Genomic DNA, 25,135 nt, shown 5'->3' with positions numbered 1-25,135 from the left:
CCGCGGGTCGTTTTTCATGTCTGCTGGTTGAAGCGAGTCCAAATAACATGATATTTACCCCCGGAACGTGGATTTTACCACTGAAACATGATTGGGCAAGTTTTTGTTTTGTTTTGAAAACCTGGCAACCCTGATCACAGAAGTAATAACGTACGATTTCCAGAAAATCCCTAATAGAGCTATCGCTGTAGCTGAATAAAAAGATGATAGAAACACTTCGATTAAACATGTCTGCCACAATATATGATGCATTTGACTTCCCGGGTATTTTCATAATAATAAAGTGTATTTATAATTCAATGCTAATCAACATATCACTGTATAGAATACTGTAAAATAATATATTGTCTGAAGCACATCAGCTCACAGAAGGAAGTTATTTGAGCACTCGACTGACGTTATGAAGCGAGTAAAAACATGTTATTACAAGTTTGATGTGTGTCGCTTTTTCACATGCATTTATTACTGATCATCACAGAGCCATATTTATTAAAAAAAAGCACAAATGGCCATTTCAGTTTAACCTTGAGTCGTGCAGCCCTATAGATTCAGCAGTGCAGATGCGTGCAATGAGCGTCTCTGTTGTGTGTGTGTGTGTGTGTGTGTGTGTCAGTTCCGGGTGAATGAGTTTGGGGTCCTGGAGGTCATAACGGACGAGATGGAGGAGGAGAGGGGCAAGAAAGCTCACGCCACCACCACATGGAGCGTCCCCACGGCTCAAGAGGGTAAACGCACAATAATACACTCGCGTTTGGTGTTCAGAGCCCCTTCCCTAAGCCCCGCCCCCTCGGCTACTGTCTCTAACTCGGACGAGTTTTACACAAAAACATCCCACAGCTGCAGATTCACTACATTGAAATGAACGGATGTTATTCTCAAACGGGCTGGAATTAATTGTGAGATTTTTATCTGCTAAATTACACAGAAATGGGATTAAAAATGGCACAGACTCAAAGTCAGATGCTTCTCACAGTCTCCGGAAAGAGAAAAGACAGCTGATCGTGAACACGTTCACTACAATACAATATACACAACACCTGACTCATTACATACATGCAGTGATGTTCAGTTCAAGGTCTATTTCAAGTGCAAACATTAAAACAGGAAGCTGGAAGTACACTAAGGGTTTGTTCACACCTGTAGTTCGGTTCAGTTGGTTCTGTTGGTCCAGATCAAAACATAAAATGAGTCCCGGATCACTTTGCAAACCTACAGATACAAAACAAAAATCAGCTTTTATGGCACACATGATCATTCTGTCCTGTTTAGGGTCACATCTTGTGACATCACATCCTGTTTATGGTTAATTTAGATGCCTTTTGTTTGGAAGCGAGTCTCGGTCCACTTGTTTGGTTCAGATGACAGCGTTCACACTTCATGAAATGGACTAACAGAGCAATCTAACCATCCACATGTGAACACAAGCTTAAAGTGCAAAATAATATAACTGCTAACCTGCAATTATTCTCTTAAAGTGCTACTTCAGTCTGATTTAACCAATGTAAATTAGTGTTGTCGGGACAAATGAATGTGTTTAGGTTGATTCAGTGATGTTAAATAATATTTTTGACTTAAAACCATTTGGATGTAAGTGTATAAGTATGATGTTAAATTCACATAAAGAAAGCTAAGTATATTTGCAGCATAAAAACGATCAAAATAGCAGTTTACTGAGAATACCCCAGTGAAAAAATACTACAAGCTAAGTATACTACACATACATTTACATATTTATGTACTAAATAAAAATACCCTGCAATTGTACTTTTGGTATAGTAAACTGATATACTTAAAAGTCTGCTAATTTTGTACTTTAATTGCGCAGTAATAGTGCTGAGGTCCAACTAAAGATATACTGAAGGATAAAGTGGAACTACTGCAAGTGTACTTTAGGTACACTTTCAATATCTTACATTTAAAGATCGATATTGTACAGTGATCATACAATCCTTATTAATAGTGATTATGGTTGCAAAATTCCAGGAGTTTTCAAAGCTGGAAACTTTCCATGGGAATTAAGGGGAATATATGGGAACAGGAATTTATGTGAATAAACAGGGAATTTGCAAAATTGCAGGTTAGCCTATAACAGGGTACTTAAATGTAGTTGAAAAAAACATCTTGCAGCATGATTTCGTTTAAAACAAACAGATTTAATGTAACTTCCGTTGAATTTTTCCCCTGCACATTCCTCAGTCACAGTCACACATTCACACTTCTCACTGCAGGGATATTGGGGACACACCCCCTGCATGCACTGTGCATCCCCCAGTCCATAACATGCACATTTGATCAAAAATACAGAAAAAAGCAGTAATATTGTGAAACATAACTACAATTTAAAATAATGTTTTTTTTTTTTTTTTTTGTTTTTTTTTTTAATATACATTAAAATATAATTTAATCCTGTGACCAAAGATGAATTTTCAGCATCATTTCTCCAGTCATCAGTGTCACATGATCCTTCAGAAATCATTCTGACATGCTAATTTGATACTCTGTTATCAATGTTGGAAACAGTTGTGCTGCTTAATATTTTTTATAACTTGTGATACTTTTTCAGGATTCTTTGATAAATAAAAATTTAAAGAACAGCATTTATTTAAAACAGAAATATTTTGTAACAATATACACTACTGTTCAAAATTTTGGGGTCAGTAAATTTTTTCTTTCGTTTTTGAAAGAAATTAATACTTTTATTCAGCAAGGATGTGTGAAATTGTGAAGTTGACATTGTTAGAAAAGATTTCTATTTTGAATAAAATTCGAATAAAATTTTGAATAAAAACTCTGTATTAATCAGCGAATCCTGAAAAAAGTATCACAGTTTCCAAAAAAATATTCAGCAGCACAACCGTTTCCAACATTGATAATAACTGAGTATCAAATCAGCATATTAGAATGATTTCTGAAGGATCATGTGACACTGAAATAAATAACAATTGCTGCAATAAAAATATATTTATTTTACATATTTACTACATTAGAATTAATTGAATGCAAAAAATAAATAACTGTTATTTCATGTTTTGACTAAACAAAATGTTTTTATATGATACATTTTATATAAATGTTATAAATTTAAATAAAGTTCCCAAAATTTCCAATTAATTCTCATACATTCCCGTAAATTCCCATAAATTCCTGTTAAGTTTCCAAATTGGAATATTTCCAAAAAGTTAAGTTCCTCCGGAAAGTTTCTGCTACTTTGCAATCCTAATAATCCTAATAAAATACTTTTTAGGAATAATATTAAGAATTGTACGTTGTGCAATAAAGAAATACTCCAAATAAATTCCAAATAAACTCCAAATATTATTTAGTCTTAAGTTAATATGTTAATGGATTTGAATTATACTTAGTTTGAAATAAATGTATTTTAAATAGATTTTGGTGTATTTTTTGCTAAAAAGTGGGATAAAGTGTATAAACATAAGTTCACTGGTAGTGTAGTTCACATAGTTGCAATAGAAAAGAAAAACGTTCTTAGTTGTGTTACACTTAAAGTACACTTTTATAAACTAAATAGTAGTACAGCCACTATACTACTAGTATATTGGTATTAGTTTACTCACTACATAAAGCATACTTGGAAAATATTCTTGAACTTTACTTACGTTTGCTTAATAAAATGAAGTTTTGTAAGGGCTGTGACATTCATTGACACCGGAGCAGATGTGGAGCTGTTAATAATGAAGAAAACGTCTCGGTTACAAAGGTAACCCTCGTTCCCTGAAGGAGGGAACGGAGACGTACGTCGGACAGACCGACGAATAGGAATCTCGCTAGAGAGGCCAATCTACTTCGAGTGTAACTAAACGAGCCAATGCACATTGGCATGCAATCATATGCATCAGCTGCTCGCCTCGCAGCGCGGGTATATAATGAGCAGCAGGTGCGTTGCATCTTCAGGTTTTCGCTGAGGAGCCGAACCGGATAGGCGGCAGCATCAGCGGGGTACAGCGACTGTGGCGACGGGACGTACGTCTCCGTTCCCTCCTTCAGGGAACGAGGGTTACCTTTGTAACCGAGACGTTCCCATTCAGTCGGTCACGTTCGACGTACGTCGGACAGACCGACGAATAGGAATCCCTACCAAAGCGCCACAGGAGCTGCCCCCTTCCAGCGCTCTGTTGTAAGCCACCTGAACCCCCTTGCCTGAGGATGGTGGGACAGGGCTAACACAGAGAGAGTCGATCACTGCTGTTCCCCAAAACCCATTCAGTGAGACTATTGGATAACGCTGGGAAAGCGTACCCTTCGCTGGGAAGGAACGCTGCGGAAGCCACATCCTTCCCCGAAGGAGTTATGTGGAGAAGTACATATGGACTAACCCTGAAGGGCTGTGCTACATATGGAAGAGCTGGGGTGACTCCAACCCGATGAAGGGTAGGTTCTCCCAGAGGGAAAGACACGGGCTTCGTTTAGGAGCAACCGTGGAACCAACCATATGGGATCCCCGTAGGGTCACACATATGGAACCCAGCCTAAACCCGGTTCTCAAGGATACAACGGAGTATAGGCCTGGCGCCAGACGCTCCGCCACGTCGGCTGCCGAAGGGATATCGGAGGACTCGACAGGGTCTGCCTTGTAGGGACTCTCTGGAGAAAAGAAGCGCATGTAGCGCAGCAAGCCGACACTAAGCCGGGGCCTCTCCGTGCCTCTGACCTGTGGCGAGAACATGGGAGGAGACCGGCTCGACACGAAGGCTATAGTATCTAGCGAACGTGTTAGGTGTCGCCCAGCCCGCAGCTCTACAAATGTCTGTCAGCGAGGCGCCACGAGCCAGCGCCCAGGAGGATGCGACACCTCTCGTGGAGTGAGCATGCAACCTGAGCGGGCAGGGCACACCCTGAGCTTGGTAAGCCAGGGCGATGGCATCCACTATCCAGTGGGCCATCCTCTGCTTGGAGACAGCCTTTCCCTTCTGCTGGCCTCCATAACAGACAAGAGCTGGTCTGAGGTCCTGAGGCTTTAGGTTCTGTCTATGTACAGTCGCAAAGCGCGGACTGGACAGAGTAAAGCCAGGGCTGGGTCTGCCTCCTCCGAGGGCAGCGCTTGCAGGCTCACCACCTGGTCCCTGAAGGGAGTGGTAGGAACCTTGGGCACATAGCCAGGCCGGGGTCTTAGTACCACGTGGCTATCACCCGGCCCGAACTCCAGGCATGATTCGTCGACCGAAAATGACTGCAGGTCCCCTACCCTCTTGACGGAGGCCAATGCCACCAGCAGCAAAGTCTTCATAGACAGAATCTTTAAGTCTGCTGACAGCAAAGGCTCAAAGGGAGCAATCTGAAGTGCTCTCAGCACCAGAGTGAGGTCCCAAGAGGGTATGGAGAGGGGATGAGAAGGATTTAACCGTCTCGCCCCCCCTAAGGAACCTGATGACCAGGTCGTGCTGACCAACAGATTTGCCATCTAAGTGGTCGTGGTAAGCGGATATAGCACCAGTATGGACTTTTGAGGGTGGAGGGGGGACAGCCTACGCTCCAACCCTACTGCAAGAAGGAAAGCACGACTCTGATCGAGCATCTTCGGGGGTCTTCCCGGCGAGAAGAGCACCACTCGACGAACAGGTTCCACTTTGGAGGCGTAAGCACGTCTCGTAGACAGTGCACGTGCCGAAGTGATGGTGTTAAGTACCTCAGGGGGTAAGTCACCTAGAACCTCCGCATCCCGTCCAAGGGACCAGACATGGAGTTTCCAGAGGTCTGGACGCGGGTGCCAAAGAGTGCCCCGTCTCTGAGAAAGAAGGTCTTTCCTCAGAGGGATGGGCCAGGGAGGGGCTGTCGCGAGGAGTGAGAGTTCTGGGAACCAGGTCCGGTTGGGCCAGTAAGGCGCAACTAACAAGACCTGCTCCTCGTCCTCCCTGACTTTGCACAGGGTCTGTGCAAGTAGGCTCACTGGGGGAAACGCATATTTGCGCAGGTCCCGGGGCCAGCTGTGAGCCAGTGCATCTGTCCCGAGTGTCCCCTCGGTCAGAGAGTAAAACAACTGGCAGTGGGAGGTTTCTGGTGAGGCAAACAGGTCTACCTGAGCCTTTCCGAATTCTCTCCAGATCAGCTGAACCACCTGGGGGTGGAGTCGCCACTCTCCTGGCAGCGCAGCTCGTGATAGCTCGTCGGCCACACGGTTGAGCACACCGGAGACATGAATGGCGCGAAGCGACCTCAGATGCTTCCGACTCCACAGGAGGAGATGGCGGGCGAGTTGTGACATGCGACGGGAGCGTAGACCACCTTGACGGTTGATGTACGCAACGGTCGCAGTGTTGTCCATACGGACCAGTACATGCTTGCCCTGAAGCAGGCCTTTGAGGCGGCTCAGAGCAAGGCGTACTGCCAGCAACTCGAGGCAATTGATGTGCCAATGCAGATGGGGTCCCGTCCAAACCCCTGAGACTGCATGCCCGTATTACGTGGCACCCCAGCCGGTGGCAGAAGCATCTGTGAACACCACAGCATGCCGGGACACCTGTTCTAGGGGCACTCCTGCCCGAAGAAACAAGGGGTCCGACCACTGACTGAAGGTTCGGCGGCACTCCTGAGTGATTGGCACCCGGAATGTGCCGCACTGCCACGCCCATCTCGGGACTCGGCCGTGAAGCCAGTGCTGAAGCGGTCTCATATGAAGCAGACCGAGCGGTGTTACAGCCGCAGCAGCCGCCATATGCCCCAGGAGCCTCTGAAAGAACTTCAGTGGGACTGCTGTCCTGCCATTGAATGTATTCAGGCAGTTCAACACTGACCAAGCACGTTCCTCTGTGAGGCGTGCTATCTGCTCGACCGAATCCAACTCCATACCGAGAAAAGAGATCCTCTGCACCGGGGCGAGTTTGCTCTTTTCCCAGTTGACCTGAAGCCCCAACTGGCTGAGGTGTCTGAGCACCAAATCCCTGTGTTTGCACAACTGATCCCGGGACTGTGCTAGAATGAGCCAGTCGTCGAGATAGTTGAGAATGCGAACACCCCGTTCTCTCATGGGAACAAGGGCTCCCTCCACGACTTTCGTGAAGACGCGGGGAGACAGGGCCAGCCCGAAGGGTAGGACTCTGTACTGATATGCTCGACCTTCAAACGCGAATCTCAGGAATGGCCTGTGTCGCGGAAGAATTGAAACATGGAAGTACGCGTCCTTCAGGTCAATCGCTGCAAACCAATCTCGGGGACGGATGCACTCGAAAATGCGTTTCTGCGTGAGCATTTTGAATGGTAGCTTGTGGAGGCTCCGATTCAAAACTCGCAGGTCCAAGATCGGTCGTAACCCGCCGCTTTTCCTGGGTACAATGAAGTAGGGGCTGTAGAACCCCGACCTCAAATCGGCTGGAGGGACCGGCTCTATCGCGTCCTTCGCCAGTAGGACTGCGATCTCCGCCCGCAGGACAGGGGCATCTTTCACTGTAGTGAAGAGGACGTCCCTGAACTTGGGGGGGGGAGCCGGGCGAACTGAATCGCAAAGCCGACCCTGATGGTCCGAAGGAGCCAGCGAGACGGACTGGGGAGCGCTAACCCGGCTCGCAGAGACCGTACAAGCAGGACCAAAGGGACCACCGGTGTACCCGCAGCAGGGCAGCGAGGTGGAACACAGGGACGCGGCTCGGGGGGCTCTCTTTGTGAGGCGGCCCGAAGCGGCGTCACAGTGTGCTAGGCAACACTTACCTGGCTCCACGGATGGACAGAGGGAGCAGTCGAGGCTTTGGCTGCCCGCTGCTCGCTGCTGTCCGCTGGCGACAGAAGAGGGGGATGAGAGTGGTGAGGTTTTTCTCCTCCCACTGCTCTCCAAACCCTCTTCAGACCTGGAAATGGAGGAACTGCTCTTTAAAATTTGGGTACCGCTGCCTCTTGGGTCAGTGGCGGAACAGAAACAAACCCAATAAAGGATTTACCACCTGGCCCTCCTCCAGGGGTGGAAGAGCAGCCCCACCCATCTCTGGGTCGCCCGTCTCAGGGGTGATTCTCACCAACCAGTTAAACAGCTGCAGAGACGGGAGGCGTCATCTCCCCGCAATGGATACAGCAGAGCCTGCTGGGCCGGAGTTTCTTGCAGGGGACGACACCCTTGGCGACGAGCAGACTGAGGGGCGGCCCAAGAGGAACTCAATGGTTTGTCATGGGAAGCTCCCCTATCCGCTACTAACTGAGGAGAACCGCTGGGCTCAGTCCTCGACAGTGTCACCGAAAGGCCACCTCGTAAGATGGGAGCATTGAGAAAGCATTTAGCTTGACAACCTCTCACACCTCACAAGGTAAGCCAGGGGGCACTTCTGGACCACGGAGGTGGACATCGTCTGGCTGAGGGCCTGCGCCGTGACTTTGATCACGGTTAGTCAACAAGCGCAGCTCAACCCCAGCACAGAACTACCCTCATGCAAAAAGAGTGCCTTGGCCTCACATGCAGGGTGGGTGTGGTCTGTGTACAGCCACCCCATCCAAGAGGGTAGTGAGAGAGGAAAAACTTATGCAGATTGGCACCTTTGGCATTCCATATTTATGGCACCAATATACCCCCATACTGCCAAGTTTTCCATGCACATCTGGAAGACCCAGGAAAGCATGGCTGTAAACTCTGAATCTGAGTCAGCATAAGCACACACCATTACAGTGGGCAGCGTCACCCTCATTTCCAGAGCATAACAGCACTCTCTCCGATGCTGCAATCGACGTCTGTCCCTCAGCTGGAGCTCTGAATGAAATGCTAGGTTCCCCTATGAAAAGGACCAGCAATCCAATCCAGAAACTGCACAGCTTGCAATGCGCTAGAGAGGGAGGGGCCCTAGGGGGTTGGTTCCCCGAAGGAACCCCTCAACCTCATGTCACCCAAGCCATATCAGCAAAGTAGACCTCTTCTGGTGCACCAGAGAGGGCGCTACAATGGAGATTACGCAAGGGAACCGCGCATCTAGAGCGCCGAGCGAGCGCTGGGTTGCCGTGACAACCCGCGCTGCAGCCCGGTACACGACACGCAGAGGAGCGAGAGGTTTGCTCTCGCTGATCTCCGCGGTCTCCCAGAGTGTCGGGCAGAGCCGCGGCTGTGCTTTTACACACAAGCGGCAGCTGGCCAACAACAGAGGGGACTCAAGCTTCCCGGAGAAAGAAGAGTCACGACCGGCGTGTCGACGTGATCATGTTCTCATATGAAAACATGAACACCCACGAACATCATTTCAGCACGCGCCCAGACATGCGAAACGGTGATCGTGGCCGTCAGTGAGGACAGGAACGATCGCATCCAGAAACACAAGTAGGATGTCGTCTTTAAAAAGACGCGAATCTACTTGTGTAAGCTCTTTCAGGGACTTTACTCTTTTAGAAGTGCTGAAGCACGCAGGGGAACGGCCACCGCAACACAGACAGAGATTGTGTGCAGCCTGTCATGTGCTTTCTCTCTCTTTGAAGGCGCTCACTCTTACCAGCCGTAAAAACGGCTTTTCAGCGCTCAAAAGCGCACCGTACCGGCCGTGAGAACAGCCTTCTGACTCTGTCAAACAGCTATTTGCTCAAAAACGGCAAACGAAACAGAAAAAGAGAGGACGTCGACCCCGCTGCTGTGCTGTTCGCCCGCACTCGGAAAAAAAGAGAAGTTCAACCAAAAGCTTGACTCGTCTTCTAGCAGACATTAGCTTGCAGAGAACAGGAACAACACCGTTCGGCTCCGAAGCGAAAAGCTGAAGATGCAACGCACCTGCTGCTCATTATATACCCGCGCTGCGAGGCGAGCAGCTGATGCATATGATTGCATGCCAATGTGCATTGGCTCGTTTAGTTACACTCGAAGTAGATTGGCCTCTCTAGCGAGATTCCTATTCGTCGGTCTGTCCGACGTACGTCGAACGTGACCGACTGAATGGGAACAGTAATTGTGTAGATAAAGCTTTAAATTTAATTTCTTTAAAAAATGATTCCATGTGTTTTTAAATGATCATGCACATACAAACAATCAGCATGATCGATACTTAATCAACATTTAGCTTTGCTTTTCTGGAGTAAAGAGTTTTCAAGTTCCTTTGGGAATGATTCAAGATTCATTTAACCTAAAACTATCCAAACGCACATTTAGACTTTCATTTGAAACAGGCACAGGCTCGTCTGATTGGTCAGTAATGTTAGGCTCGGCCAGTCGGTTGTGATGTGAATGATTTCCCTGCAGGATGATTGTGAAGTTTCTCTGTGTTGTCTTCATTTTTCTCAGCTCTGACCGAGCCGCCCGTCTCGAAGGAGGAGACGTCGTGGGCCCAGCGCGGCCTGGTGTGTGTGCGCTGTAACAGGAAGGGCTCCGTGGTGGACTTCCTGTCTAATGGACTTCACTGCAGTGAGCGCTGTCTGCAGCAGGAGCAGCAGGAGTAAGTCGAGCATCACTGGTACTGCAGATCACACTTAAGGACTTAAAACCAGACTTAAAAACCGTTCTCAATGGTAAAGAACAGCAGAATGGTTAGTTTTTATCCAAAACTTTTACAGCTCTCTTATAAAGTGATTTTATTATCTTAAGAGTTGTGCCACCTATAAATCATCAACTAATAAAACAATATTCAATATGTGAAAAACATCATCAGCACCAGCTGTCAAAAATGGCTTAAAATATGCTTAAAATTATTTAAATTCAACTTTACAAAATTCAACAACTTTTTTTACGTGACTTTTAAAAGTTAGAGAGGAGTCCAAAGTAAAGCCAAGATATGTAAACTCGTTAACAATGTCAAGCTCCTCCCCTCTCAGGAACACATGTCATCTCTGCTAACTGTTTTGTAAACATCAAACACACGGTTTTCTTTGTATCCAGTAATAAACCTGATTTGAGCCAATCCTGAACACTGGTTATAGCAGAGGTCAAAGTAAACGAATATCTTAAACATCAGTACATCATCTGAACATTTACATCTTTACATACTTCAGGTAAATCATTCATTTAAAGTGAAAATAAAAATGGTCCCAAGATAGAGCCTTGTGGAACCCCTTTGGGGCAAACAAGAAGATTTAGTGCCATCATCAGGGCCAGGTTTTCCCAACAAAACCCGCCCAATTACTCCTCAAAACTAGCCCAATTGCATTCCCACAGTAAAAAATCACGTTCTGGGGGTTAAATATCAAGTTTTTTGAGGTCAATTCAATCAGCGGAGACCCGCGGCAACAGTGTAAAAGTAGCCCAATTCTGCGGGAAAACCACGGGCTTGGCAACACTGACCATCGTTTCCTATTTAAAAGATATGATTTTATCCAATGTGTTGCCTTTTCAGAAAAATTAACATTTGTTAATTTAGATAAAAGAACCTGGTGTCAAATATCTTCATAAGATCTAAAAAAACAAAAAAACAAAAAACAAAAACACTCTTATCTAGTAAGCCTTTAACTTTTTCAGCAAACACACAGTTAGCTGATTCTGTTGAATAATTACTATGAAATCCAGATCTAATACTGCCTCATATTAAAAAAAGCATGTAAAATAATATGCAGTATTATTTAATGATAAATATTTCAAACAGCAGCATGCTGAATTATAGTCACATGACCTTCTTATTACAGTAAGTGGCATTCAGTTAGGTTGGAAATATAACAGTTAGTGTTTTACTGTACTTCTGTGTAAAAACATCCTGAAATTTGCAGCTCTGGTCAAATGAGTCAAGAGGGAAATTACAGGCAATATGGCTTCCGGAACATTTATTCATGAAAAGGGAGGTCATCTTGAGTGCATTGCATTGTTGTACACACAAGATTCCCACAGTCATGGAAAACCTCGAAATGTCAGGGAAATTTGAAAGTCATGGAAATATTCCACGGCAAGTCAACTCGATAACATCTGTTTGTGAGTTCAGGGAAGCGCTCGCTGAACTGAGAGATGTTGAAGCTGAGAGCGGTTTCTCGTTTAGTTGGAGAAAAGTTGCTCACAAATATTTTTTTTATAACTGCAAAAATTGATACCTGGCATAGATGGAAATCTGCACTGTAAACCCAGTGGGATTTCTCCCTAATATCTGCAATCACAAACAACCGGAGAAGTCACGGAGCGTCAGAATGAGCAGGAGCCCTGCTGCAGTATTTCAGTGTTCTCTGTTCTCAGCCATTAGAGGTCATGCACAACAGTGATTTAGTGTTTTTAGGCATGAAGTCAAATTCCCATAACCGCGATAAAGACATGTTTGGTAATGCATTTATTTGCGAGTATTTTTTGCAAGCATACAGTTTTCACAATGTGCATCGCACACATAATGCATGCTTTCTTCGCTTTACATGCGTCTCTGTTGCTGTAACGCTCGTCGTGTTGTGTTTTCCAGTCAGATGTAAAAAGGTTCAAGATTATTTGCTGTGAGCTTAACTTAGAACCGCCTGAGACTTGTGGGATGAATGTATTTTTTGCTGTCTGTTCTTAAACATAGGCCTGGAGGAGGTTTCAGACAGTCTTTCAGTTGGTTTATTTATACATTTATATATTAATACACTTAGAAAGCTTTAAGCTTCGGTTACACCAAGCATGTGTAACACACTGTTATCCCTTGAATATAGACTGTTGTATATCCTTTCATTAAAGGGTTAGTTAACACAAAAATGAGAATTCTGTCATTAATTACTCTCCCTCATGCTGTTCCACACCTGTAAGACCTTCGTTCATCTTCAGAACACAAATTAAGATATTTTTGATGAAATCCGATGGCTCCGTGAGGCCTGAGCACTGACATTTCCTCTCTCAAGATCCATTAATGTACTAAAAACATATTTAAATCAGTTCATGTGAGTAAAGTAGTTCAATATTAATATTATAAAATATTTTTGGTGCACCAAAAAAACTAAATAATGACTTATTTAGTGATGGCCGATATCAAAACACTGCTTCAGGAAGCTTCAGAGCATTATGAATCTTTTGTGTCGAATCATGATTCGGATCGCGTGTCAAACTGCTGAAATCACGTAACTTTGGTGATCCGAATCATGATTCGATAAGATTCATAACGCTCCGAATCTTCCTGAAGCAGTGTTTTGAAATCGGCCATCACTAAATAAGTCGTTATTTTGTTTTTTTGGCGCACCAAAAATATTCTCGTGGCTTTATAATATTAATATTAAACCACTGTACTCACATGACCTGATTTAAATGTGTTTTTAGTACATTAATGGATCTTGAGAGAGGAAATGTCATTGCTGGCTATGCAGGCCTCACTGAGCCATCGGATTTCATCAAAAATATCTTAATTTGTGTTCTGAAGATGAATGAAGGTCTTACGGGTGTGGAACGACATGAGGGTGAGTAATTGATGACATTATTTTAATTTTTGGGTGAACTAACCCTTTAGACGTTATTATTAGGACTAAAATAAGTAAAAATTATACTTATTGAGGATTTATGGAAGAATTCATACTTGAATTAAGAGAAATTTTGCTTATTTGTATGCTTTTTTTATATTACAATTAAAATGTTAAAATATTTTTTTCTGACACAAAAACACATGTTATTAAACAGAGATATTTATCACATTTGTGGTAGAGCTGGTGCAACTGTTTGCAAAAAATCAGAATGCGTATATACTGTCTTAAGAAAGAGGCCACAGGATGTTGTGAAAGGGGTTTTCCTGTTCTCACACACTCTTAACCTGAGAATGAATGCAAAGTTATTGAATGAGACAACTCTGTGTGAGATAAACATCACATGTGTAATGAAGACGAGCACTATACCACAGCCACTACACACACACACACACGAGATTATTTTGAACATTATTTTCTTATTCTTGATATCTGCAGGACATGTCTCAGATCAAACAGTGTGGTTATTCAGACTAAAGTAGCTCAGCTTCTATACATTCAAAAGATCTAATAAAGTTAAAACATTTAATAAAGTAGTCTTTTAAAATAGCAGTTTTATATTATGCTGCTGTAATGTTCCTATCATTGACTCACAGGGAGCTGAAGAGAGAAAGCTCCAGGACGAACGGAGAGGTGCTCGGGAGGAAGAGATCCCGCCTGACGGAGAGACCCACTGAAGACGTGGACAGCTCCATAGAGGTCGCTGAGGAGGACGACGAGGACTATGTCAGTTTACTTACTTTTGCTCTTCTTTCCATTTTGAAATTCTTAGTGGTGTTTTTATAGAAGGTAGGAGAGAGAGAGGTCATTGTGTTAACATTTTAACAGTATGTAGTGTATAAAACAAGTTATCATAATGTAAACATGTGCCTTTTAATACACAGTTTGTGGTACTCACACACAGTGCTCTGTGCAGTCAGTATTAGGCCGATGATCATAAAAAACAGCTTTTCCATTTCCAACATGAAATGACTGAAAAAGATGTCAGGGTGAAGTTTGTTTCTGTTCTGTGAGCCACTGCTGGTGAATAAGCAGATTTCACTCTAGATTCCTGTTTTGATGTGTGTAACAGGAAGAGAAAGAAAGCAGGCGGCCAGCACGCGGGGCTACGAGAGGCCGCAGGAAACGCCGAGGAGACGCAGCGCTGCTCAGATACAGTGAGACACACACACACACACTCGCTTATGGCCAGCAGATGGCTTTGATACTTCCAGGTGAGAGTCACGTGTGCTCTATGACACCTGTGATTGTTTCCCATGATGCAGCGGTTCCGTATGGAGGCAAGAAGAAGGCATGGTGTTGGGCCTCGTACCTGGAGCAGGAGAGAGCCATCGCTGCTCCAAGTAAACTGTTCAAAGAGGTGAGACAACACACGCTCGTAGTCGATGTCGCTATTATTAAATGAAATTCCCTTTTGATTGCACCCTCACACACACATAAATATGTAAATAAACTCACACCCAGCTGGAAAAATTTTTTTTAAGAATGTTCTACCAATACAGAAAACGTGAAAAAGGACAACCTATTAAGTTACTTTCTCTGCAAGCAACAATCTGCTCAGATTTCACTCCCCTCGTGACGTAGGAAGGGGATCTTATTATAATATTAGCGCTCCTTAATCTGCACGTTTCCACAGTTCCACGCTTTTCACAAGCAACATCGGTGATGAGTTGAATCAACTCCACAGCAACTACATCAATTTATCCACTAACCATTCAGAAACGTCTAAAAGTTGTAACTTCTTCCTGAGTCTCTCCATCAGTGTCGACTCCGGTTTGAACAATGTAAGGCTGAACACTTTCCTCATTTTTGTTGTTGTTGAGCTGTTAAAGCTCCGCCTTCTTCTGGAAAGCGGAGCTCATTTGCATTTAAAGAGACACACACAAAAACGGCGTGTTTTTGCTCACACCCAAATAGGGGCAAATTTGACAAGCGATAATAAATGATCTGTGGGGGATTTTGAGCTGAAACTTCACAGACACATTCTGGGAGACTTATTACATCTCGTCATTATAGGATCCCTTTAAAAAACAGCCTCTGGTTTTCCTAACTGTGTCCCACAGCTTTAGCAGGCGTTATGCTTTTTTTGCTAAACTTGCAGGCTTGTCTTCAAGTGACCAACTGCCACTTCCTGCTTGTACAACGGCAGCAAGCACAATGACAAAACAAAGTTCTTCAAAACAAGAGTCAGAGAAAATTACGCATTTTTATATTTAGGAAGAAACTAAGCGAAATCAGATACTAGTAACACTTCTGTGGATATAACAGACACCAGAGCGTCTCAAGTGAAAGCTGGGTGTTTTTCAGCTGTCTAAAAACACTTTGGCTTGAGGCTGCAACATATTTTGTACCAGAATGATCAGTCATCTGTATTAGCGAACATTTGTGTGCTGGTGCATCTGTGTAAGGAGTGTGTAACTCTGTGTGTGTGCAGTATCAGTCATTACCGCAGTGTAAGAACGGCTTCAGGGTTGGCATGAGACTGGAGGGTATCGACCCTGAACACCCGTCCATGTACTGCGTCCTCACCATCGCTGAGGTAACGACATATCCTGGCCAGAGCGTGTCAGTGTTGATTTAAAGTCACGTTACTTTTCACAGAATCACTTTCATCCATCGTTCGGTTGACTTGTGCATATTTTCAGGTGTTGGGACATCGAATCAGACTGCATTTTGACAAATACTCCGACTGCTATGACTTCTGGATAAATTCCAACTCTCCTGACATCCACCCTGTGGGATGGTGTGAGAAAACCGGACACAAGTTGTATCCACCGAAAGGCAAGAGACACCCAGAATTCAATCCAAGTGTTCCAAGTCAGAGTAAATCCCATGATTCCAACAGAGCAGAAAACAAAAGATGCTCTTGTTACTTTATCTTGGAATTTAGGTCAGGAAAGATGTTTTTGAATTAGTCCTAAATATGTTCTTTTTTTCAGTGTTTTCTCTTGTTCTTGAACTAGTTTTGATATTCTGATCATTGATACTCTGTCTCTCGTTCCTCACATGACCTGTGTTTGTGTGTCTGTAGGGATGAAGGATGAAGAGTTTAGCTGGTCCTCCTACATCAAGCTAAATAAAATACAGACGGCACCCAAAGCCCTCTTTCATAATCAGAACATGGTGAGTGAGTGTGTCACATGACTCCAGATGAATCCTCATGACATTTATCTAATTTTCCCCTAGATGGCGCTGTTTCACTTCATTTAATAAAGCACTTACACTAGGCCAAATGAAAAACAATGACACCTTACATTAAACACTTTTTCTATTATTGAACAGTAATTTGTCACAGCTGCAAGTGAAACAGAATGCTCAATTAGAACCGGACTTGATTTTAACATCAGGATTTGATTGTAGATATTAGATATTATTTAATAACATTGTCATTTATAAGCAGGAGCAAGTGATTACAGTTGAACTGATGTGTTGGTTGTGTTTTTCAGACAGTGACGCCGTCAGGGTTTAGGGTTGGTATGAAGTTGGAGGCCATCGATAAGAAGAATCCCTCGTTCATCTGTGTTGCCACGGTTACCGACATGGTGGATAGTCGATTCCTGGTGCACTTTGACAACTGGGATGAAAGTTATGACTACTGGTAAATTCACAGCGACGTGTCTTTGAATTAGTGTGTTTATGCGAGGATCCTGCTGTGCTTTTATCTTTGAAAAGGAGATAATTTTATGACAATGTATTTTTATCGAAACATGCACTAACTTGCTTAAAGCAAATGCACAAAAACCTTTAAGAAAGCTTATGCTTTTATATGACCACATAAATGCTTTTTAAGAGCAGATTCCTGAAATTCTAACCCTAAACCAGTAAATGTTGTTTCAGTAAAGCACTAAAAGTGATTTTTACTCACTATCCCTAAAGCAGGATATTATTCCAGTCATTCATACAATTGAAATTCTGCAAATATCACTCAGTTTTGGCCTTTCTCTTAATTTACCCACAGAATCACCACAATCACTCTATAAAAATATAAAAAAATATTAATAATTCAGGACATTTAGTATGGAGACATCAAGTATGGAGAAACTCACATCTTTTGAAACCACGTGGTGCAAAACCAACATGAAAACATCATATTTTAATTTTAATGTAAGCATCATTTGGGTAGAGTTATTTTTTTATTCTATGTAACTCCTGCAAACACATAAATTTGATGAAATTCTGATGAAATTGATGAAACTGAACAGGCGTAAATCTATCAAATGACAAAGTTGAGTGTCGTGTTAATTATCAGTCATAAGTCATGAGGACACAAATGGGGCACATTCTCATTCTTAGAAGTGACCCAGTTATTCTGTGTGTGTGTGTGTGTGTGTGTGTGTAGAGCAGGCAGAGTGCTTTTAACTGCTCATCTATTACTCAGGAGGAGGAGGATTGAACCACCGGCACAAACTCTCTCCTGTCTGACTGTGTCTTCAGCTCAGTTCAGATCAGATCTGACAGCTCTGTGCTCTGAGCCAGTAAACAGCACGTCTTCTCTGAGCATTATGGGCCCACAACTCTTCCCAAACATCTCATCCTCACATATGTTTCAGTTTATTCAAACACAGTTTGAATAGTTCAGAAGAAACTGTTCTGGCACATAATTCTGTTATCCCATCGTACCATCAGATGTTAGTGTCCGTGAGCGATCTGATAACAGATTGTTAGATCACTCATTCTCAACTAGCTTGCTTCAGGACCAAGTAGAAACCCAACAGTCATTGCCACTAATGTTTATCCTACAAAACTACAACAAAATGCCATAAAATCCAATACTGAAATTTATTGAAGCAAGTCAAATTATTGAAAAGCACCAACAGCATTTAAAGCCTCTAATTCTCATCAGATCACGTAAATGATGGTTCTGTCTAAAGAACTATGAAGTAAACATGTGTAAACAGCAATATTTCTCCTAATGTGCTCACTTTTACACTAAACGCCCTAATGAATGTTGTTCACCTGCGCAATGTGAACACAAATAACCCGGAGCGGGTATGGAATGGATGCGTCTCGTTATCCTATTGGAATCGATTAATTACACACACCGATCATGAGACAATAAGAGACACGAGACAATAACTCACTGGAAAAGAAGTATTTGTGATGCCTACATTTAATGGAGACAGTCTTCCACATCAGCAACAAGAGACACATTTCTCTTTTTGTTGCTCATGATTGTTTGGTTATTATTTATCATCATTGTTTTGTAAATAGTTTTTTGGTTCGTGACCCACCAGTGCAGACGGAATGCAATGCATATTTTTTTTTTTTATTACAAAAATATGATTTTTTCCCCAAAATGTACATTTAAAGAGCTCAATTTTTATGAAGAAAACTTTTTTTTTTCAAAATGCATGACATTTTGCACTTGTGTATTTCTTCTTTCCTGCAGGTGTGATGCAACAAGTCCTTATATTCATCCGGTTGGCTGGTGTCAGGAGAACGGCAGAACGCTCACCACTCCTCCAGGTGATGAAACTCTCTGACATCACACTCAACGCGGTTATCACAAATATATTATTGTTTTTTTTCCCTCAAATATATTCAGATTAGAAACACTTTTATGCAGCTGCTCCAGAAGCACTAGAACAACAGTCATATATTGGCTCTTATCACACAGCTCTCTGGAATACTGGATTCTGATTGACCAGTCACAGCAGTCAGCATTGAAATATTAAATGATTCAAAATGAGCAAAAATTGAGTACCAGTAGAGTTCTGGTGTTGTATTTCGTTCCTCCTGCAGAAACTCAAAGCGTATAGTGAATGATGGAATCGAGTCGGCCTCCCTACACTCCCTGAATGCTCTGAATGTTTTGGAATACATTACTACAGTAATTGTTGTATTTAACATATTTTCCTATTTGATTATATCATGCTGCGTTCAAGCCATCTCATAATTACCATAATTGCAAGATGGCAACCCGTGACATTCTACTCGGATCCGTTCACATCCTCGGGCTGGGAATGATGCGTTTCTATGGCAACACTATCAATGACAAAATGGATTTGCAGTGGTCAGTGGGTACAAGTCAGAACTCTTGTGCACGTTGTAATTATGAGTTCTACAAGGACATGAATGTTTTCGCTTTCAGAATTTTGCAATTAAGGTAAATTCCAACATTGTTTCATCCCAATGTTTCATGGGACAAGTAGTTCATTCCTTGGTAAAAGATGTCCACGTGATTGCTCATCAGCTTCTAAGTTCAGTAGGCATTTTGAGGACTGTCCCATTGTCACAATTATCCCACAGTGCACTGTAAAAACCAGTTAAGAAATACCAGCATGCTTTCTTCAGTCTCTGAACCGACAGCATTGAAGGAAGACTGCATATGTAACTAGATTGAACCGTTTGTAGAAAAACTTAGATGTTGGCTTGACAAAGCCGTATGAAAGTTTGAAAGTTTTATAGGCTTTAAGTTTAATGAAGTGGAAAGAGAAAGAAAGACATTGATAGCATGTATTAACATTGTTAGCATGAATTAGCATGTTGTTAACCTGTTTTACCACATTGTTAACATGACTTAACACTTTACTAATAGGAATTAGCAATGTTAAAAGCATTATTTAACATTTGGTTAGCATGAATTAGCATTTTGTTAGCATGTTGATAACATGAATTAACCTTTTATTAGCATGATTTAACATTTTTATAGTATGTTTTACCATGTTTGTTAGCATGAATTAGCATGGTGTTAGCATGTTTTAACATATCGTTAACATTAATTAGCATGTTGTTAGCATTATTTAGCATTCTCCTAGCATGTTTTGCCATGTTAACATGAATTAACATGTTTTGATAGGATGTTTTAACACATTGCTAGCATAAATTTGCATTTTGTTAGCATGATTTAACATGTTAGCACGTTTTAACATGTTAGCAGGAATTACAGGAATTTTGCTAACATTATATAACATTTATCATTTTTTAATATGTTGCTAACATGTTTTAACATGTTGATAGCATGAATTATCATGCTGTTAACATGTTTTAGCATGCTTCTAACATGAATTATTATAATGTTAAATCATGTTAGTAATATGTTGTAGCATTTTTTTGTATGTTGACATGAATTAGCATGCTTTGCTAACATGTTTAACACATTGATAGTATTAATTAGAATGTTTGCTAGCTAGCATGTTACTAGCATAAATTAGCATGTTGACATGAATTAGCATGTTTAGCACATTGATGGCATATTTTAGCACACGTTGCTAGCATTACTTAGCATGTTGCTAGCATGTTTAACACGTTGATAGCATTAATTAGCATGTTTGCTAGCTAGCATGTTTTAACATGCTTGCATAAATTAGCATGTTGTTAGCATGTTTTAGTATGTTGACATGAATTAGCATGTTGACATGAATTAGAATGTTTAGCACATTGATGGCATGTTTTAGCACGTTGCTAGCATTTTTAACACATTGATAGCATTAATTAGCATATAGATAGCATGTTTTAGCATTTTGTTAGCATAAATTAGCATGTTTGCTAGCATAAATTAGCATATAGCTAGCATGTTTTAGCATTTTGCTAGCATAAATTAGAATGTTTGCTAGCATAAATTAGCATGTTGCTAGCATGTTTTAGCACTCTGCTGGCATGAATTAGCATTTTGTCCTAGGATAGTCGTTAAGCTTTGCCAGTGACAGACAGCTTAAATACTCTATAAGTCTTATTGTACAACAGTTCTGATCCCTCAATGAAAGTCTGTGGGACTTTTTCATAGTTTTGATTGTAGGTCGGATCAGTTGGAGAAGATACAGCACACTGAGTCAGATCAGTCTGAAGGTCTGCGCCGAGTTTGGTGGTTGAAGCTTGAAAGCTCTAGGAGGAGGTCCTGTTTAAGTTGTAGTTTCAGAAGAAGAAGGAGCTTGAATAGTAGATCAGTATATTGTCTTTGTCAAAGTAACACAATGACTTCATCTCCTCTTTCTGTGCTGCAGGATACCCTGATGAGAAGAACTTCTCCTGGGAGAAATACTTGGCAGAGACCAGCTCATTACCAGCTCCTGCTCGAGCCTTCAAAGTGGTGAGTGTGTATGTGTGTGTGTGAGAGTGTGTGTGTGTTGCCAAACATCACCAGCTCCTCCGAGAGACCCCTGGCTCTGAGTGCTGTCATGCTGAAACATCTGTCTGAACAAGTCTCTCTCTCTCTCTCTTCAGAAACCTCCTCACAGTTTTCAGCCGAATATGAAGTTGGAGGTGGTCGACAAGAGGAATCCTGTCCTGATCCGAGTGGCCACAGTGGTTGATACGGACGACCATCGTCTCCGGGTGAGAAACCTCACATGACTAAACATCCTGGTGCGGCGCTATTTTACAGATTGTGCCCTACATAGGGACTGAACATGATCTGCTCCCTTTGGATCAGAGCGTTCCTCGTCATGTATCTTCATCACTCTAATGATGAGTGAGGATGGAGTGCTGATTCAGCTCACGGGCGATCCCGTGACCGCGTCTGATCTCTCCGCCGTCTGTTTGGGAGTTTAGAAGCAATCAGGATGAGTCATCCGTGCTTCTCCTTTCCCGTGGGCTGGAGGGAAGCTTTGCTCCATATAGAAACATGATCTCTCAGTCCTCTGGCGCTCTGATGGAGCTGAAAACGCTCTTCATGCACACGAGTATGTGTAATATGTGGAGATTTTTGCGGTTGTTATTTTCCGGTCGTCACTTCTCTGCTGTCAGAGGCAGCGCTGAATGAGTCAATTCAACATCACAGCATTGGATTCGATTCACAATACCGAAAAATGACTCAGCTGGTGATGCGTGTTTATTGTGTGTATTTTTGGGAAACTATTTTTTCACTCCACACAAATCATTTAAATTTAAATCAAACATAAATTATAGTGGCATTCATTATAATCGTGTCACCCGTGACTAACGAAATGAGCTTTACAAATAAACTTATTCAGCACAAATCCAAATATGTACGTTTTGCGCGCTTGACGTCAATATATTTTGTCACAGCATGGTTCAGAGGATTTAAAAAAAAAAAAAAGTGATTTATATTCTGTAAAATATGGTTATTTATTGGTAAACTAGCAGAACTGCAGGGTTTTTCAAAATGTTCAGAGCAAGACTCAGTTTATTCTGGCTAGGCCAAGAACAATTCACGGCTGTTCACACTGAGTGAGCAACAAAACCACTTGAAGTCGTTCATTTTTAATGAGTATTGGCTTTGAGAGTTGGTTTGAGGCAACATGAGCGACCGAGCGATGCGAACGTTCACTTCTGACTAATGTGCCATGAGTGTGCAGACATTATTCCTGTAAGCCTCAGTGAGAGAGATCCTCTGTTATTCATCAGTAAGACATTGCAACACACTTCATTTTATTTAAAGAGGTCATGAACTGTGTTGTTTTATTGTTGCATAATGTTTCCTGGCATGCACTTAAAATGTTAGTATGTTTTTACATCAAAAATTGTCATAATTCAGAAATAAAAGGCATTTTAGCCTCTGATTTGAGTGCTCTGTTTTAAGGGGCGTGTCTCTGTGAGACTTCAGTGTAAACGCCCACTGCTGTGATTGGCTGACATCTTTGCATATGAAATAGCTGAGTATTACTCTCTCTCTCTTTCAACATGTTTTTACTATTACAGCTCTCAAGGTTCACTAATCGTTAAAAAGTGCTGCATTATATTGAGATCGTGGCATGAAAGGTTGCAGTGATGAACACTGCAGTCGATCACAGACGTGTTGTTGAGATCATGAAAGCAGTGATCTCGTCATTCTGCACACTAACGAATGCTTTCATCATAACTAACAGTGCAAACACGATGTAAATAAGAGATTTGTTGAATAAAACGGGAGTTTTGACGCGAGTCCAGAACTCAGTCACTGATAAACTCAGACTGTTTGATTGACAGCTCCAGCGATTGTAAAGGGAGCGTTCTCTGATCGCTGTTTAAATAACAGATTATTTTCATCCTACTAAGAGAATCAAGGTGAAGTTGAGCGTTTAGTCACTGGTTTGGTTTACTGACACACAGACAAAGATCATGTGACTGTACATGAATCATTAATATCAGATCAGGCATTAGAATGAACTCAGTTACTGACATGTTGTTGCATTACTGTCAAGTTCATGTCGTAAAAGTCTGTTTGCGTCGAAATGCGATTGATTTACACAGTGATTTTCCACAGTGAAATGAACCGAACACAAATAAGGTAATGTTATTTTAGTCCTGTATCACTCTTCTCTCCTCCTCATCTCACTAACACACCAGTGGGCGGGGCTAATGATGCAGTGATGAAGTAGGCGTTGATTTCTTCTGTGGAGGCGGAGTTTCACCATCTATAGACACATTCCAGGATCAGTCGTTCTCTGGATCTGGTGTCAATAAAAGCTCTTATTGGACTAACAAGGGATGTTGAAAATTATTTTAATATGCAAAACTGTTACCAAATCACAGCTGTGGGCGTTTCTTCCAACTCTTGAATGAGACATGTCCATCAAAACTGAGTGTTTGAAAGAGAGGGTCAAAAACAGGAGAGAAAATGGCTTATTACTTCAAAATTAGGGTGTTTTTTGATGTAAAAATAACATTATAAGTGGACTCAAGAGAACATAATTCATTTTTTAAATGCAGTCCATGACCCTTTTAACCATTACCAAAAAATAAAATTGATTTAGGGCCCTGAGAATCTGCTGCAACCGCTCGAGTGTAATTGCACTTGTTGGTTCCAAGGGGGCAGCAGAATCCACACACATCACTGACACTGACTGAGAGAAGTAACAGATGCCTGTCTCACACTCACAGAGAGCTGTCAGATCTTACTCTCACACCCATCATTCGTGATCCTCCACAGAGAGAGAGAAGACTTTCGCCCTTCAGTCTTTCTCTTACACGCACAATCAATACTTGGTTTACACGAGTCCGTCTTGTTCCCGTGTTAAAGCCGTATAGTGGACGACCTCTCTCATCACCTGTGTTCGCTGACATTCACCGCAGCTCCGGTGCCGTGAACTGGATGGATTTGTTGGATTCCCACTGCGTTTCAGAATCCTCCATCAATATTTCCTGAAGCTGCTGTAATTGACTTTGAGGAAAAAGACCTTTACTTCCAAGACTTTGATGGTTCCCTGAAACGCCCTCGACTTTCCCACAGGACAGAGACGAGAGGTTTTGATTTTCTGGCATGTCTAAAACCCTTACAGTGTATCTGTGGACACTTGGATAGTTTAAATAGCTTAAATAGTCTTAAATCCAGGCTGTATAAAACTAAAAGATCTAAAATCTTAGATACCCTGAATTGCATAGAGTTAAGCCTGATAACATTTTTTAAGTCTAAACTTTAAAACCACAATTGAACACCACAGAATGAGTAGATCTTGAGCATCAAACCCTAAAGATACAGAAAATGTACAATAAAAAGTAAAAAAAAAAAGTGCACTGTGAACCAGAGTTATTATCTCTGATTAAAACTAAAACCATAAAAAATCAATTACTTGAAATAATATAAACATTAACTGAAATAAAATAAAATATTAAAAAAAAACGTATTTTAATTCAGCTAGTTGCCAAGCCAACGTGTCTCATGTTGTATTTCAATTTAAAGTAAAATACAAAAACAACTTAAACTACAAACTTGAGAACTATATAGACAAATCTAACAAAATTACTAAAACTTTAACGCCCTGAACCCCTTCATTTTTGGGTCACAATTGGTACCTTCACGTGGCTGAAGCCTTGATTTTTTTTTTAATAATTTTTTTTTTAATATTTTTGATTATTATTTAGAATTTTGAGGGGATTTTTTGATACTATGCAATATCTATACAATTTTTATGAGTTATTTTTATTATTATTTTTCAAAAAATGCAATATTTCAGATTAACAT

General features: G+C 41.9%; 1 protein-coding gene across 1 annotated transcript in view; it reads left to right on the top strand.

Moving 5' to 3' along the window:
* Positions 1–25,135, top strand: part of l3mbtl3 (L3MBTL histone methyl-lysine binding protein 3) — a 52,044-nt gene that overhangs the window by 3,228 nt on the left and 23,681 nt on the right. The window contains exons 3-14 of the mRNA XM_067384952.1: positions 614–725; positions 10,190–10,340; positions 13,890–14,019; positions 14,366–14,450; positions 14,559–14,653; positions 15,728–15,832; positions 15,939–16,074; positions 16,325–16,416; positions 16,740–16,891; positions 18,683–18,759; positions 21,237–21,322; positions 21,457–21,567. Coding sequence (XP_067241053.1) covers positions 614–725; positions 10,190–10,340; positions 13,890–14,019; positions 14,366–14,450; positions 14,559–14,653; positions 15,728–15,832; positions 15,939–16,074; positions 16,325–16,416; positions 16,740–16,891; positions 18,683–18,759; positions 21,237–21,322; positions 21,457–21,567 — 1,332 coding nt within the window. The remainder of the gene's footprint in view (positions 1–613; positions 726–10,189; positions 10,341–13,889; positions 14,020–14,365; positions 14,451–14,558; positions 14,654–15,727; positions 15,833–15,938; positions 16,075–16,324; positions 16,417–16,739; positions 16,892–18,682; positions 18,760–21,236; positions 21,323–21,456; positions 21,568–25,135) is intronic.

This window comes from Chanodichthys erythropterus, chromosome 4, assembly GCF_024489055.1.
Source record: "Chanodichthys erythropterus isolate Z2021 chromosome 4, ASM2448905v1, whole genome shotgun sequence".
NCBI classification, from domain to species: domain Eukaryota; kingdom Metazoa; phylum Chordata; class Actinopteri; order Cypriniformes; family Xenocyprididae; genus Chanodichthys; species Chanodichthys erythropterus.
The sequence above is the reverse complement of the archived record's forward strand: the minus strand, read 5'-3'. Positions and strand labels throughout refer to the sequence as shown.